This window comes from Oncorhynchus gorbuscha, linkage group LG12 (genome assembly GCF_021184085.1).
Source record: "Oncorhynchus gorbuscha isolate QuinsamMale2020 ecotype Even-year linkage group LG12, OgorEven_v1.0, whole genome shotgun sequence".
Taxonomy (NCBI): Eukaryota; Metazoa; Chordata; class Actinopteri; order Salmoniformes; family Salmonidae; genus Oncorhynchus; species Oncorhynchus gorbuscha.
In genome coordinates, this window is record NC_060184.1 from 59695534 (window position 1) to 59711576 (window position 16043).

The 16043-nt window shown below is 42.0% G+C and overlaps 1 protein-coding gene across 1 annotated transcript in view; it reads right to left on the reverse strand.

The window, feature by feature from the left end:
• The window catches only part of LOC123990206 (phospholipid phosphatase-related protein type 4), a 34701-nt gene that overhangs the window by 8709 nt on the left and 9949 nt on the right, over nt 1-16043 (reverse strand). Inside the window, exons 3-5 of the mRNA XM_046290779.1 lie at nt 8631-8760; nt 8250-8445; nt 243-300 (exon numbers count right to left, since the gene is read on the reverse strand). Coding sequence (XP_046146735.1) covers nt 243-300; nt 8250-8445; nt 8631-8760 — 384 coding nt within the window. The remainder of the gene's footprint in view (nt 1-242; nt 301-8249; nt 8446-8630; nt 8761-16043) is intronic.

Here is a 16043-nt window from a genome sequence, read left to right on the forward strand (position 1 = left end):
TGGAATTATTGACAATGAAAAAGTGGGACTGTTGTTCCCTTGTCATATAATTGGTACATTGACTATCAATGTAGCATTAAACATAGTTTTCCAGATTGTATTTGGACAACAACTAAAAAAAATTGCGATATGAATATTGGACCAAGGACTGAGACAACCTGGTTAAATTTGGTGGTCCTGAGGCAATACAAGTTCAGAACCACTGCTGTGGTGTGTTTGTGTGAGTGAAGATGGTTACTCACAGAGATATAGACGGCGGCAAAGGAAGCCAGTGTGGCATGTTGAGACGGAAAAGACTTTCTGGAAAGGAACAAGGAAAGAGGGGAAGAGGAGAGGATGGACAGAAACAGATGGTTTAGTGTTTGAGCCAACATGGACTGTACAAATCAGTGGAGGACACAGTTTTATGCCACGACCATCAAAACAAACACACAAAATAGGTAGGTACAATCTGTGTTCTCTACAAATGTTGTTCATGATTGATTTTTTTTTTTTTTTTTTAAACCTACACGCTGAAGAAGGCTGTTACATCGAAAAGTCTGTGTATGCTATCCTGATGCAGTAACATTTTTAAAGATGAATGGAAAATGAATGACGATTTATGTGACATAACCTTGAGCGCAGACCCATCAGACTTCATTAGTTATCTGAATTCCCGTTTTTAACATACCAACCGAACATCTGGGAGAGCGCGATTGTACTTTCTTTATTCACAATCTCAAAAACATATTATATCTTATGGCATGTTTGTACAGTAGGTGAGAGAATTCTATTGAGGTGAAACATTCCTAAATGCTGCAGTACATCATATAGAGTACCAGTCAAAGGTTTGGACAAACCTACTCATTCAAGGGTTTTCCTTTATTTTTTTTACTATTTTCTACATTGTAGAATAATAGTGAACACATCAAAACTATGAAATAACACATATGGAATCATATAGTAACCAAAAACGTTTGCCTTGATGACAGCCTTGCACACTCCGTGAACCATTTGGAAAACACAATCCAGTAACACAACTACAAAACATATACTTTCATAGGTGCACATGAGCTTCTTTCAACATAAAAAAAAACTTTTTGACTGGTGTAACTCATTGAAAAACACAGGTTAATCCATTGTATCAGTACCTTCAGAACGTATTCACACCCCTGGACTTTTTCCACATTTTGTTGTGTTACAGACTAAATTGAAAATGTATTAAATTGAGATTCATTGTCACTGACCTACACACAATAACTCATCATGTCAAAGTGGAATTGTGACATTTTTTCTTAAGACATTTTTACAAATGAATTACAAATCAAAATATGAGATGTCTTGAGTCAATAAGTATTTAACCCATTTGTTATGGCCTAAATAATGTCAGTTTTTTTAACAATGACTACCTCATCTCTGAACCTCATCATGAGGTATTTTGTGTAGATGGGTGAGAAAAAGAAATATTTTTCATCCATTTTTTAATTCAGACTGTAACAGAACAAAATGTGGAATAACTCAAGGGGTATCAAATAAAATAACATGTTATTGGTCGCCTACACATATTTAGCAGATGTTATTGCGGGTGAAGCGAAAAGCTTGTATTCCTAGCTCCAACAGGGCAATAATATCTAACCATTCACAACAATACACATAAATCTAAATTAGAAATAATTCAATTAAGAAATACATAAATATTCGGAGTCCGGAGAATATATATACATATATACAGTGTGTGTGTGTGTGTGGTTCCATGTGTTTGATGCCATTCCATTAACTCCGTTCCAGACATTATTATGAGCCTTCCTCCCATCAGCAACCTCCACTGATCTGTAGAATACTTAGGATAGAATAGTATATGTACAGCAATAGCTGAATAGGATGGCATTAACTAGAATACAGTATATACGGTATATGTCTATGTACATAGGGTAGCATCCTTTAGGGTGCAAGTTTGAGTGATCGGGTGGTAGCCAGCTATTGATAGTGACTCAGTTCAGGGCAGGGTAGTGGGTTGAGGTCGATTAATGATGGCTATTTAACAGTCTGATGGCCTTGAGATAGAATCTGTTTTTCAGTCGCTTGGTCCAAGCTTTGATGCACCTGTACTGACCTCATCTTCTGAATGATAGTGGGGTGAACAGGCTGTGGCTCGGGTAGCTGAGGTCCTTGATGATCTTCTTGGCCTTCCTGTGACATCGGGTGCTGTAGATGTCCTGGAGGGCAGGCAGTGTGCCCCCTCCCAGTGATGCATTGGGCAGACCGCACCACCATCTAGAAAGCCCTGCGGTTGTGGGCAGTGCAGCTGCCATACTAGGCGGTGATACAGCCCGACAGGATGCTCTCAATTGTGCATCTGTACAAGTTTGTGAGGGTTTTACAGGTCGAGACAAATTTCTTCAGCTTCAGCTTTTGCACCTTCTTCACCACCCTCTCTGTGTTGGTGGATAATTTCAAATTGTCAGTGATGCTTTCGCCAAGGAACTTTAAGCTTTTTATCTTCTCCACTGAGTCCCCATCAATGGGGGCCTTTGCTGTCTCCTGAAGTCCATGATAAGTTCCTTAATTTTGTTGACGTTGAGGGAGAGGTTATTTTTGGGGCCCTCACCTCCTCTCTGTAGGCTGTCCCATCATTGTTGGTAATCAGGCCAATTACTGTTGTGGTCGTCTACAAACTTGATGATTGAGTTGGAGGCGTGCATGGCCACACAGTCATAGGCGAACAGAGACTTAGCTGGCACCCTTGTGGGGACCCTTGTGTTGTTTCCTACATTCACGACATGGGGGCAGCCCATCAGGATGTCCAGGAACCAGTTGCGCATGGAGGGGTTCAGACACAGGGCCCCAAGTTTATTGATGAGCTTGGAGGGTACTATGCTGTTGAAGGAGGATGTGTAGTCAATAAACAGCATTCTTGCATAGCTATTCCTCTTGTTCAGATGGGATTGGGCAGTGCGCAGTGCGATGGCGATTACATCGTCTGTGGATCTATTGGGGCAGTATGGAAATTGAAGTGGGTCGAGGGTGTCAGGTAAGGTGGAGGTGATATGATCCTTAACTAGCCTCTCAAAGCACTTAATGATGACAGAAGTGAGTGCTACGGGCCGATAGTCATTTAGTTCAGTTGCCTTTACTTTCTTGGGTACAGCATCAATGGTGGATATCTTGAAGCAAGTGGGGACAGCAGACTGGAATAGGGACAGATTGATTATGTCCGTAAACAGCTGGTGTGCACATGCTGTGAGGACGCGGCTAGGGATGCCGTCTGGGCCAGCAGCCTTTCGAGGGTTAACATGAGTAATTAAATGTCTTACTCACATCGGCCATAGAGAATGAAAGCCCACAGTCCTCGGGAGCGGCCTGCGTTGTTGGCACTGTGTTATCCTCAAAACAGGTGAAGAAGGTGTTTAGCTTGTTTGGGAACAAGACGTCGATGTCCGCGAAGTGGCTGTTTTCCCCTTTGTAATTCGGGATTGTTTGGAGTCCCTGCCGCATACGTCTTGTGTCTGAGCTGTTGAGTTGCGACTCCACTTTGTCTCTGTACTGACGTTTTGCCTGTTTGATTGCCTTACGGAGGGCATATCTGCACTGTTTGTATTCGATAAGTTCAATTGCCTTGGGGGGTACGAACAAAGGATCCAATTCAGGAAAGTCTTATTTCTGGTCGGAGCTTCCGCTGCTTTGATATCCAAAAGTTATTTCTGGCTGTATGTAATAACACATAAAACGTTCTAGGCTAATAATATAGGAAATAACAAAAATGTTTTTATTTAAATACTGCAAAATTGCTTAGGAGCTAGAAGCAGAGCTGCCATGTCTATCGGCGCCATCTTCAGATCTTCAGATGAATACTAAAGAGGAGAAAAACATTGAACTGTTATACCAATCTCTTCTAGGGGTCTTTATATAGTTCATTAGAGTTAGACTGTTAGATAGTGGGCTAGGATGTCACAGAGAGGAACAGAGACTGTTTATGCCCTGAGCTACTGTCAGTTTTGAGTTTTTAATGGTGCAGGCTGAATTTAATGGTCCGTTTCATCTGTCTGTTCACAGGATGAATAAGACCATAAAGGCTATACATTAGTCTTAGAATGTCTAAGAGGGGCAAGACAATATTAGACACAGATACACAGATTAATCTTCCATGGGTAATGGCACTGTCTGTTAACAGTTCTACAGGAGAATGGGATTACTTTTTAGATAAACATCGATAATTCAATTCAGGGGAGACCGTAGCGAGAAACAATTGAACACAACACATCCCTTTTGAATGATAGTATCTCAAATGTTATGGTTCTACGTCTGCCACTCTGGATGGAAAGCTATCTATCCAGGAAAATGCAATAACTTTTCTTGAATTTATTTTTGGACAGTAATGATTGACACTGTGGTGTTCCTCAAGACACCTGCCTAGGCCCACTCCTCTACTCTATCTTGACTAATGATTTACCCTCAGTAATGAATAAAGCAAGAGTGGTTATGTATGCTGATGACTATAATGTATAGCGCTGCATGAACACACTGTATAATGAGCTATCAGTACTGAGCAAAGAACTAAGAAGTGTGTTTGAGTGGGTTAACATGAATACATTTCTTAAAGAAAATGCATTGTATTTGGTCGAAGATATATGCTTGCCTCATGACCTTCAATTACACTTGTAAATGGATGTGTTCCCTGTAGAAGAAGTAAACAATACCAAATTACTTGGTGTCACATTGGACACAGCTCTATCCTGGTCTGAACATATGTGACCCCTTTCAAGAAGTTAGGCTTATGTCACACGTCACTACTTTACAAGAGAGGCATTTGAACATTGTTTTCTATTTTTTTAATCAAAATGTGTTTTGGGGCAGAAATGGAACATGTGAACTTTCATGTGCCATAATAACAAACTTGTATTCCATCTGTAAATATAAATAAAACATTTACATTACAAGCCTAGTTGGTTTAGCCACAGAAAAAGACAGGAACCTGGCTGAGATAATGGATGGGCTGGACTTTCCGAGAGATGAGTTTGGATTGGTCTGCCATGTAGCGCGCTTCTGTCTATAACATGAGCTGCTCAGTATGTGTAGATAATCCTTACTACTGCAGCTTTTTTGAAAGACATAACTTTAACCCTGGAGAACTGCAAAAGTGTTGCTACTACTCTCAAAAATATTGCTGCCCATAATTTAGCAGACACTACTGACGAAGATCAGTGAGAAAAAGTTGTCATTTTCATTGCAAGTTAAAGTGTACTGTTAGCTAGCTAGCGAGCATTACCTTGATGGCTCGCTCGTTAATGTTATGTGTATGATCTGTGTAGTAATATAATTTATATCTCAGAAAGTAATTTGTATTGCAGAGTTAGAGCCTACTGTTAGCTAGCTAGCTAACACCGAACCTAGTAGGTTAGCTCTAGCTACCTGCAGATTCACACTCCAGCATTTCATGCATGTTTGCTAGCTATGCCAATACGTTTGTATTGTAGCTATGGGTTGGGAATATGGTAAATTGTTAAACTAGCTAGCTTCATGTCTAAACAAAAGACCCCACTTTGCCAGATGATTACATGATCCAACAAGTTAGCCAGGTGTGTCTGGGGGTGATTACGGCCATCTATTGTATTTCATGAACATGTGAAGTGTGACACATCCACTTACTTTAGCTAGATGTGGCTTGAGGGTGGATATATAATTTATTTCACATGGCCCATCAATTTAGACAAGTGTCTCTGGATAAGGATCCTCTTAATAATTTCACCACTTTTAGTATTGAAATCTTTGGTTGCTTACAACACTACTTTTTCACTCTGTTTAGGACATGGCCTTTCATGTGAATCCTTAAAGAGATGGGTGGGGCTTAAGAGGGTGTGAATGATGCTGAATAGGTGTAGACAAAGAAGTGCTCGCCAGTAGGTGTACCAAAACATTCAAGGGCCATTTTCAACTTTCAAAGCAGAATTACTTTCCCTATTGATCCTGCAGTGATATACGATTTTGTAGCTCCGAGGTTCTACTTGTATCCAATATAAAAAACACCATTTCACATTTTGAAACATGAGACCAAATAAGAGGCATATATATATATATATATATATATATATATAGATCATATTGCAATTATAACGGATAAGAGCATTGCTATAACAAGAAAATTGTCTTGAGTATGTAACATCCAGCACTCTGAATCAGGTGATTCAATCTTTGATTCTATCACACCAAGATTACTGCCCGGTCTTAAGATCATCTGCAGCAAAAAAAGAAACAAAAAAGCTCCAACTGTATGAATGTCAACTGAATGCATCAGAATCTTTCATGCCGTCAAATTGAAAGCAAATTACTATACAGTCTTCTGATTTTCATTAGCAATGTAACATGTTCAACAAACCACAGTCTTTTTCAGACCAATTAGTGTATTCCATGTGTAACTCTGTGTTGTTGTACGTGTCGAATTGCTATGCTTTATCTTGGCCAGGTCGCAGTTGCAAATGAGAACTTGTTCTCAACTAGCCTACCTGGTTAAATAAAGGTGAAATAAAAATAAAATAAATAAATACTAGAAACAAACATAACCACCAAACCAGACAGGAAGTTCTGTTGATCTGATACCCCCAAGGACAAACAGTTCATTTAAAAAATATATATTTAACCAGGTAAGCTAGTTGAGAAGTTCTCATATACAACTGCAACCTGGCCAAGATAAAGCAAAGCAGTGCGACACAAACAACAACACAGAGTTACACATGGAATAAACAAGCGTAGAAAAAAATAAAGTCTATATACAGTGTGTGCAAATGGCGCTAGGAGGTAGGCAATAAATAGGCCATAGTAGCGAAGTAATTACAATTTAGCAGATTTAGCAGATTAACACTGGAGTGATAAATGAGCAGATGATGATGTGCAAGTAGAGATCCTGGTGTGCAGAAAGTAAATTAAAACAATATGGGGATGATGTAGGTAGATTGGGTGAGTTATTTACAGATGGGACTATGTACAGCTGCAGCGATCGGTTAGCTGCTCACATACAGAGCCATCACTGAATATAATTATTTACCAATTTCTCAGGCAAAAAGTAAATCCACCTTCAAGAAAGCAATAAAAGAACATCCAATGTGATCAACCATATGACTGCACAGATACTAATGCCAGACAGCATCTCCTGAATGTTAAATGTATTACCGCTCAGGTATTTTACATTTACATTTACATTTAAGTCATTTAGCAGACGCTCTTATCCAGAGCGACTTATTTTAATTGTCTGTAACGTCTACTTGTTAAAAGTTTGTAACGTCTTCATGTAAATTGTAATTGTTTGTAATGTCTTTTTAGTTCTGTGTTGGAACCCAGGAAGATTAGCTGACATTACGGCGTCAGCTAATGGGGATCCTAATAACACTTTTCATTCAAATCTCACCATGTGCTTTGCCTTAACCACTCACTCCAGATGAAAACTCCATACATCTATTTTCCCTGAATCCACAACAAGATTCCCTTTCCCAACCTCATTAGCGAGAACATCAAAAGGTTCTCTTTACTCTACAGCCATGATAACCACAATTAGAAACCAAAATAGCTTTGCTGCTGCTTGTCTTGTCTGGGTCCTTGTGTTTATACATCCAAACAGAACTGAACAACTCAAACTCTGTGTAATCCCCGGAAAAATAACCCATTGAACTGTGCTAATGACTCAAGTCTGCTGCTACTGAGTAATTGGAGGTATTAGATTAACTCACACATCAACAAAACTTGCAGACCAAATGTGCTTTGATTGACAGTGTAAATATTTGAATACTTTAAATCTAGGATCATAATATCGTCAGAAAAATGCAAAAACTTCTAACTAACCCTAACATATCTGTCAACGCTCTTATCGAGAGCAGCTTAAAGTAGTTAATACATACATTTTCATACTGGTACCCCATGGTGATCAAACCCACACCATGGCATTACAAGCACCATACTCTACCAAGTGAGCCACTCTACCAAGTAACCCACTCATGCTTAATGTCTATAGCCCGGTTCAACGCTAACTCTAGCCTCAACCCTATCTCTAACCTAAGCATAATGTCCACACCCTGGGTCAACACTAACCTTAGCCATAACACAGACTTCATGTCCACACCCCGGCTCAACCCTAACCCTCAACCCTAACCCTAGCTTCATATCCTCATCCTGGATCAACCCTAACCCTAGTCATAATCCTGACCCCTTAGCATCAGGTCGGTGGAGCAGAAACACATTGAGAGCTCTTTAGAGGTCAACGGTGAAAGGTGAATGTGACAAACCTGCCCTGGTTGATGGCTGCGATTTCGGACCCGGAGCAGATATCCTGCAGGATGTAGGTGTTCTCGTCGCAGGTTGTGTTGAGCGTGGTGTAGTTGGGTTTACACACAGTCAGAAAGTAAGGCGCATGGTAGCCCGTCGCTAGCTGGAGGATGTCTGTGATGAGAGCTGTGGCACACAGGCCAAACACATGGACACCTGGTTGGCAGAGACACACACATGCACGCACGACACATGCACACACACACATACATGCACACACACCCAGTTAGCATAGATTTATTTTTATACTTGGGCCTTGTCATGTCTTTTTTTCATTATTCATAAAAATACATACTTAAGGGGCTGAGACAGTCTCATCAGGTAAACCAAATTAAACTTACCAATAAATCTGACAGCTCTGCGGATGAAGGAGTTAAAGCTACAGCCTGCTGCATTGATGTCTGCCTCTGCCCCAACACCCTTCCTTTTTCTGGACAGACAGCAGAACAGGATCCCCTCTCCGATCATTATCTGTGGACAGAGACACGGTCATCACTGTGGACACATACACTTATAACACACACACACACACACACACACACACACACACACACACACACACACACACACACACACACACACACACACACACACACACACACACACACACACACACACACACACACACACACACACACACACACACACACACACACACACACACACACACACACACACACACACACACACAGTAGGATTAAGAGATCACCTTTCCCATGAACTCTGTCTACCTCTGTTTCAAATGACTGCCTTTCCTCTCAGCGCACTGTTTTCGGGATAAAGTAAAGCTCTCTGTCTTTGGCATAGCCCCAGACGAAAGGTTAGGGAAAGGCCAAGGCACACTTTCCCTGCAGTATGGAGTACTATGGCCTACCATTCCAATGTACAACTCTCAGCACTAACCAGCTGTGGTAATCATGATTTTATAAACCACAAACAACTGACTGACCAATATCACAATTACCTTCCAACAAGGCTTGGAGCGACATACCGTTTACCGGGGTATTTTGAAATACCAACGGTATGATTTTCAATACCGTAAAAAAAAAAATATTATAATAATAATTAGCCCTCGCGTAGGCTGAGGAGGTGAGCGCTACACCCCTGCTTATAAGTTAAGTATAACTATAAGAAATCTAAGATGTGTCAAATAAATTATATCCAGCTCGGAGCTCCAGCTATGCATTTGGTTTGCTAACTTGCTAGCAAAGTGGGTAGATGTCAAGATCAAGCTTCTCGTTTACAGCAGAGACATTCCTTTAAAAGAAAAATTTAACTGCGCCCCTTGTGTGGACATTCGGTAATACCATATACCCTGACATGGTACAGAAACGGTATGACCCCCAACCCTACTTCCAATATAGAACATGAATAACTTCATCCCCCTAGGTGTACAGTAAGTCTCTCCCTTGTGTCTGGAACTTTGACAAACAGGACCACAGGACAACAGGCTGTCGTCTGTGTCTGAATAAACCCCTCCACACTGACCTTCAAACACAATCCAATCCCCCCTGCTCTGTTCAGAGGAGCTGAAACAATAAACACACACCCACACATATAACCACACCTGTCAATCAATCAGAATCTTTCTCTGTTACCCGATCCATAATCTCAGAACTGAGAACCAAATATTGTGGGCCAGCCAGCTACCACAACAGACTACCCACACCATGACAACTTGAATAAAGCATGAATCCCAATGATACATCCTCTCCCACAGCTCTGATACAGTCATTACTAGTCTATAATAACCCATCTTCTGTTTGTCAGTGTGAATGCATGAGGAGTTTAAATCTCAGTGGGGTTGTATGTTTGATGTCAGCAGTGATCCACACCCTGTCCTGGCCTGGCACAGGCAGGGTGTTGTGGGAAGTAAGGGCTAAACCCCAGGGTGTTGTTGGTACTGGAGTATGGTCTAACTAAGCCTTTGGCGTCGGGTCTGTTGTCACACTGTGACGTGAATGAGGGGCCAGGTATCATGCAGCTATCACCATGGCAGCACTCTCTGCCCATCTGACAGGTTGAGAGTGTGAGTGTGAGTGCGTCTTTGTGTGTGTGTGTGTGTGTGTGTGTGTGTGTGTGTGTGTGTGTGTGTGTGTGTGTGTGTGTGTGTGTGTGTGTGTGTGTGTGTGTGTGTGTGTGTGTGTGTGTGTGTGTGTGTGTGTGTGTGTGTGTGTGTGTGTGTGTGTGTGTGTGTGTGTGTGTGTGTGTGTGTGTGTGTGTGTGCGTGTGTGTGAGTGAGTGCGAGAGAGAGAGAGAGAGCAACAGAACACTGAGCTATGACAACTGGCCGAACCACAGGACCCTGCACTACCTGCAGGTACTTCCTTTCTCATGATACATGTGCTCTATAACAAACCAATACACAGTGCTCCGATAGAGATGGTGAAAATGGCTTGGTGATCTGAACTAATAGAATGTTGTAGCATTATCGTACTTACAGTAGACAGGTTAATTGTTGTTTTCACATGTTGTTATTGTGGCACCCTAGGTTAGGACTATACCTATATGTACACATATTTCACAGCGTTAGCTGATATTTGGGAACTGCATCTGAGTGGATTGCAGATGGAATATAGACAGAGTCACAGTGTTATCATTCAGAACATTAAACATACTGTACACTCATATGCTCTGAGATATATTTCTGTCTCAGTGCCGTGATGCTTGCTTTTTATGAATCCCAATCAGTATTTATTATCAGCTAGTACATCTCACTAAATGTAACTGATTTTATCAGTGCTGCTAAAGAACTGGAATTGTATTTGGTGCTGTATGTACATGTCCTAAAGCACCAGACCAGTAGTAAACATGGACAGCAGAAATTGAGTAATCTTTACCTTTCAGAAAAGGGTGAGGGGTACAGTAGTTAAGTATGTGCTCTGACATGCAGTCACTGTCAAACACGCATATTTTGACCAATGGGTAAAATAATAGAACAATGTTAATTGTGTAGATAATCCTCTAATAAAACCAATGGTCCAAACCTCATGTCTTTATCATAATCCGTTCCGAACTTATTGGAGTTTTTACCATTGTAGGATGGTCAAATTGAGGCCAGAGAAAAAAATCTGGAAAATAATCAAGGTTACCTGACCGGCTTACCATTGAACTCGTCATCTTTCTTCTCAAATCCGGAGGACATCAAACAATACGGAGGTAAGATAGATATTGATTTTGAGACATGACATATAGTATTTTCATATTTGAGTATACGCTATTCATATTAATGTGAAGTTCCTGTTCTTTTTTAAAAGACTCACAAAAACAAGCGTACCTCTGTGAAATGTCAAGGGAGCACTGAGCATGCCGCAATTTTTCTCTTCTTTTCAAAGCCTTTTACATTTAATTCAACTTGTGTCATGCTGATTTTGCTATTTGCGACCCACAACTTGGAAGACGACAACCACAAAATGTAAAAAAAAAAAAATCAAAAGTTTTGGTGAGAAAGCTTTGGGTAGACACCTTACAGTCAGTCTGAGAAGATACTTCGAAAAGCACCTTAGTCAACACCATTGTGAGGGGACGTTTTAAAGAAGAAGAGAGAATGGTTCACACTTCAGAACAGTTTAGTCTTCTTGTCATTTTTCAAACACAGCAACATGCCTCCAGGACTCCCAGGAAGTCGGGTGTGAACTAATCAACGTGTTTCTGCATGAGCAGCCTGCTTGAAAACACAACGAAACACTGCAAAACCCACTCATTCATAACACCCACTTAAACCACTTAAACCATGGTCCTTCTGTAGCTCAGTTGGTAGAGCATGGCGCTTGTAACGCCAGGGTAGTGGGTTCGATTCCCGGGACCACCCATACGTAGAATGTATGCACACATGACTGTAAGTCGCTTTGGATAAAAGCGTCTGCTAAATGGAATATATTATTATATTATATTATATAAACCACAGAACAAAAAAAGAGGACCCCAAACTGTAGTTTCAAACTGACAGTTCACCTGGGGACCTTTAGATAGCGATAACTCCATAGCCAGTGACAAAAACACATTGACTGAGTCAGGATAAGTCTTGAAGAGATTGCTAGCTACAGAGACTACTCTGGGGTGGCTGACAGTCAAATGCTGGCTGACAGTAGCAGCCACAGTATACACACCTGTGAGAACAGTCAGCCACAGTGTATTCACCTGAGAAACTCAAGATCTGCTTGCTACAGTACCGAGCGTTGCTAGGAGATCTCTGTGAAAGTAGTGCGTCATCAGACAACTAAAGTCAGTAGAATTCCACTGATGCCAGATACAATACATTACCAAATGTATGTGGACACCTGCTCATCAAAAATCTTAGTCCAAAATCATGGGCATTAATATGGAGTTGGTCCTCCTTTGCTGCTGTAACAGCCTCCGCTCTTCTGGGATGGCTTTCCACTAGATGTTGGAACATTGCAGCAAGGACTTACTTTCATTCAGCCACAAGAGTATTAGTGAGTATTAGTGAGGTCTAGCACTGATGTTGGGCGATTAGGCCTGGCTCGCAGTCAGTGCTCCAATACATCCCAAAGGTGTTTGAGGGGTTTGAGGTCGGGACTCTGTGCAGGCCAGTCAAGATCTTCCACACTGATCTCAACAAACCATTTATATACGGACCTTGCTTTGTGCACGTGGGCATTGCTATGCTGATATAGGAAAGGGCCTTCGCCAAACTGTTGCCACAAAGTTGGAACCACAGAATCATATAGAATGTCATTGTATGCTGTAGCGTTATGAATTGCCTTCACTGCTGGTTCGATCCCAGGCTGTGTGGCACCCGGCCGCGACCGGGAGACCCATGAGGCGGTGCACAACTGGCTAAGCATCGTCCGAGTTAGGGGAGGTTTTGGCCGGCCGGGTTGGCCTTGTCCCATCGCGCTCTAGCGGCTCCTGTTGTCCTTGTCAAAATGCTCGCTGACACGATCGCCAGGTGTACGGTGTTTCCTCCGACACATTGGTGCCGCTGGCTTCCGGGTTAAGCGAGCATTGTGTCAAGAAGCAGTGCGGCTTGGCGGGTCGTGTTTCGGAGGACGCACGGCACTTGACCTTCGCCTCTCCCGAGTCCGTAGGGGAGTTGCAGCGAGGGGACAAGACTGTAACTACCAATTGAATATCACGAAATTGGGGAGAAAAAAGGGTAAAAAATGTTTTATTAATTAAAAAGAAGAGGCCTAGCCTGAACCATGAAAAACAGCCCGAGACCATTATTCCTCCTCCACCAAAACTTACAGTTGGCACTATGCATTCGGGCAGGTAGCGTTCTCCTGGCATCTGCCAAACCCAGATTCGTCCGTCGGACTGTCAGATGGTGAAGCGTGATTCATCACTCCAGAGAACACGTTTCCAGTGCTCCAGAATCCAATGGGGGTGAACTTTACATCATTCCAGCCGATGCTTGGCATTGTGCATGGTGATCTTAGACTTGTGTGTAGCTGCTTGGCCATGGAAACTAATTTCATTAAGCTCCAGACGGGACAAGCACACAGTTCTTGTGCTGACATTGCTTCTAGAAGTAGTTTGGAACTCAGTTGTGAGTGTTGCAACCGAGGACAGATGATTTTTACAAGCTACGCGCTTCAGCACTCGGTTGTCCCGTTCTTTGAGCTTGTGTGGCCTACCACTTCGGGGCTAAGCTGTTGTTGTTTCTAAAAGTTACCACTTCACAATAATAGGAGACAGCCCTAGCAGGGCATAAATTTGACGAACTGACTTTTTGGAAAGGTGGCATACTATGACGGTGCCACGTTGCAAGTCACTGAGCTCTTCAGTAAGTATGGGCCATTCTACTGCCAATGTTTTTGTCTATGGAGATTGCATAGCTGTGTGCTCGGTTTTATACACCTGTCAGCAACGGGTGTGGCTGAAATAGCCGAATCCACAAATTTTAAGGTTGTTTTGTAATTACAGTGCCTTCGTAAAGTATTCAGACCCCTTGACTTTTTCCTCAATTTGTTGTTACAGCCTTATTCTAAAATGGATTAAAGAAATAAAACATCTCAGCAATCTACACACAATACCTCATAATGACAAACCAAAAAAAGGTTTTTAGAATTGATAAAAAACAGAAATACCTTATTTACATAAGAAATCAGACCAATTGCTATAAGACTTGATAATCAGCTCAGGTGCATCCTGTTTCCATTGCTCATCCTTGTGATGTATATACAAATTGATTGGAGTCCACCTGTGGTAAGTTCAATTGATTGGACATTAGTTGGAAAGACCCACAGTGCATGTCAGAGCAAAAGCCATGAGGTAGAAGGAATTGTCCGTTGAGCTCCGAGACAGGATTGTGTCGAGGCACAGATTGGTGAAAGGGTACCAAAAATGTCTGCAGCAATGATGGTCCACAATTCACAGTTGCCTCCATCTTCCTAGAGGTGTCCACCCGGCCAAACTGAGCAATTGGGGGAGAAGGGCCTTGCTCAGGGAGGTGACCAAGAACCCGATGGTCTCTCTAATAGAGCTCTAGAGTTCCTCTGTGGGGATGGGAGAACCTTCCAGATGGACAACCATCTCTGCAGCACTCTACCAATTAGGCCTTTATGGTAGAGTTGCCAGACGGAAGCCACTCCTCAGTAAAAGGCACATGACAGCCTGCTTGGAGTTCACCAAAAGGCACCTAAAGACTCTCAGATCATGAGAAACAAGATTCTCTGGTCTGATGAAACCAATATTTAACTATTTGGCCTGAATGCCAAGCGTCACATCTGGAGGAAACCTGGCATCATCCCTACCTCAAAGCATGGTGGTTGCAGCATCATGCTGTGGGGATATTTTTCAGCGGCAGGGACTGGGAGACTAGTCAGGATCGAAGGAAAGATGAACGGAGCAAAGTATAGAGTGATCCTTGATGAAAACCTGCCCTAGAGCACTCAGGATCTCAGACTGGGGAGAAGGTTCACCTTCCAACAGGACAATAACCTTAAGCACACAGGCAAGATAACGCAGGAGTGTCTTTGGGACAAGTCTCTGAATGTCCTTGAGTGGCCCAGCCAGAGCCCGGACTTGAACCCGATCGAACATCTCTGGAGAGACCTGAAAATAGCTGTGCAGCAACACTCCCCATCCAACCTGACAGAGCTTGAGAGGATCTATAGAGAGGAATGGGAGAAACTCCCCAAATACAGGTGTGTCAAGCTTGTGGCGCCATACCCAAAAATAATCGAGGCTGTAATCGCTGCCAAAGGTGCGACAACAAAGTACTGAGTAAAGGGTCTGAATACTTTTGTAAATGTAACATTTCAGTATTTTTTTAAATACATTTTCAAAAACCTGTTTTTGCTTTGTCATTATGGGGTATTGTGTGTAGATTGATGAGGGAAAAAATGATTTAACCCATTTTATAATAAGGCTGAAATGTAACAACATTTTCTAAAAGTCGAGGGGTCTGAATACTATCCGATTGCCCTGTATAGTGTAGTTGAAGATGCTATTTGTGATAAGTGCCTTTTCTTTTTATAAGTGCCTCAGATCAATATAGGAGGATTCTGGTAGTAAACAAGGTTTTCTGGTGGATAGAGAAAATATTTTGATGAGAGTTAGAGTTTTGTTTCGACAAGTCAAACTTCTCAAACACATCATTAGTCATACTTCGGACAACATCTTCCAAACCCTTAGCAGACGGTAATCTCAGTATTTTGGTTAGTGGGGAAGAGGCATCAACAGTGACACCAGATGAATTTGAATGTCAGATCACTGTACCCTTCATCTTAGCATGTAAAGACCTCCAGCAAGCAAGCTCCACAAGCATGCCTGTGTGTGTGTTTGTG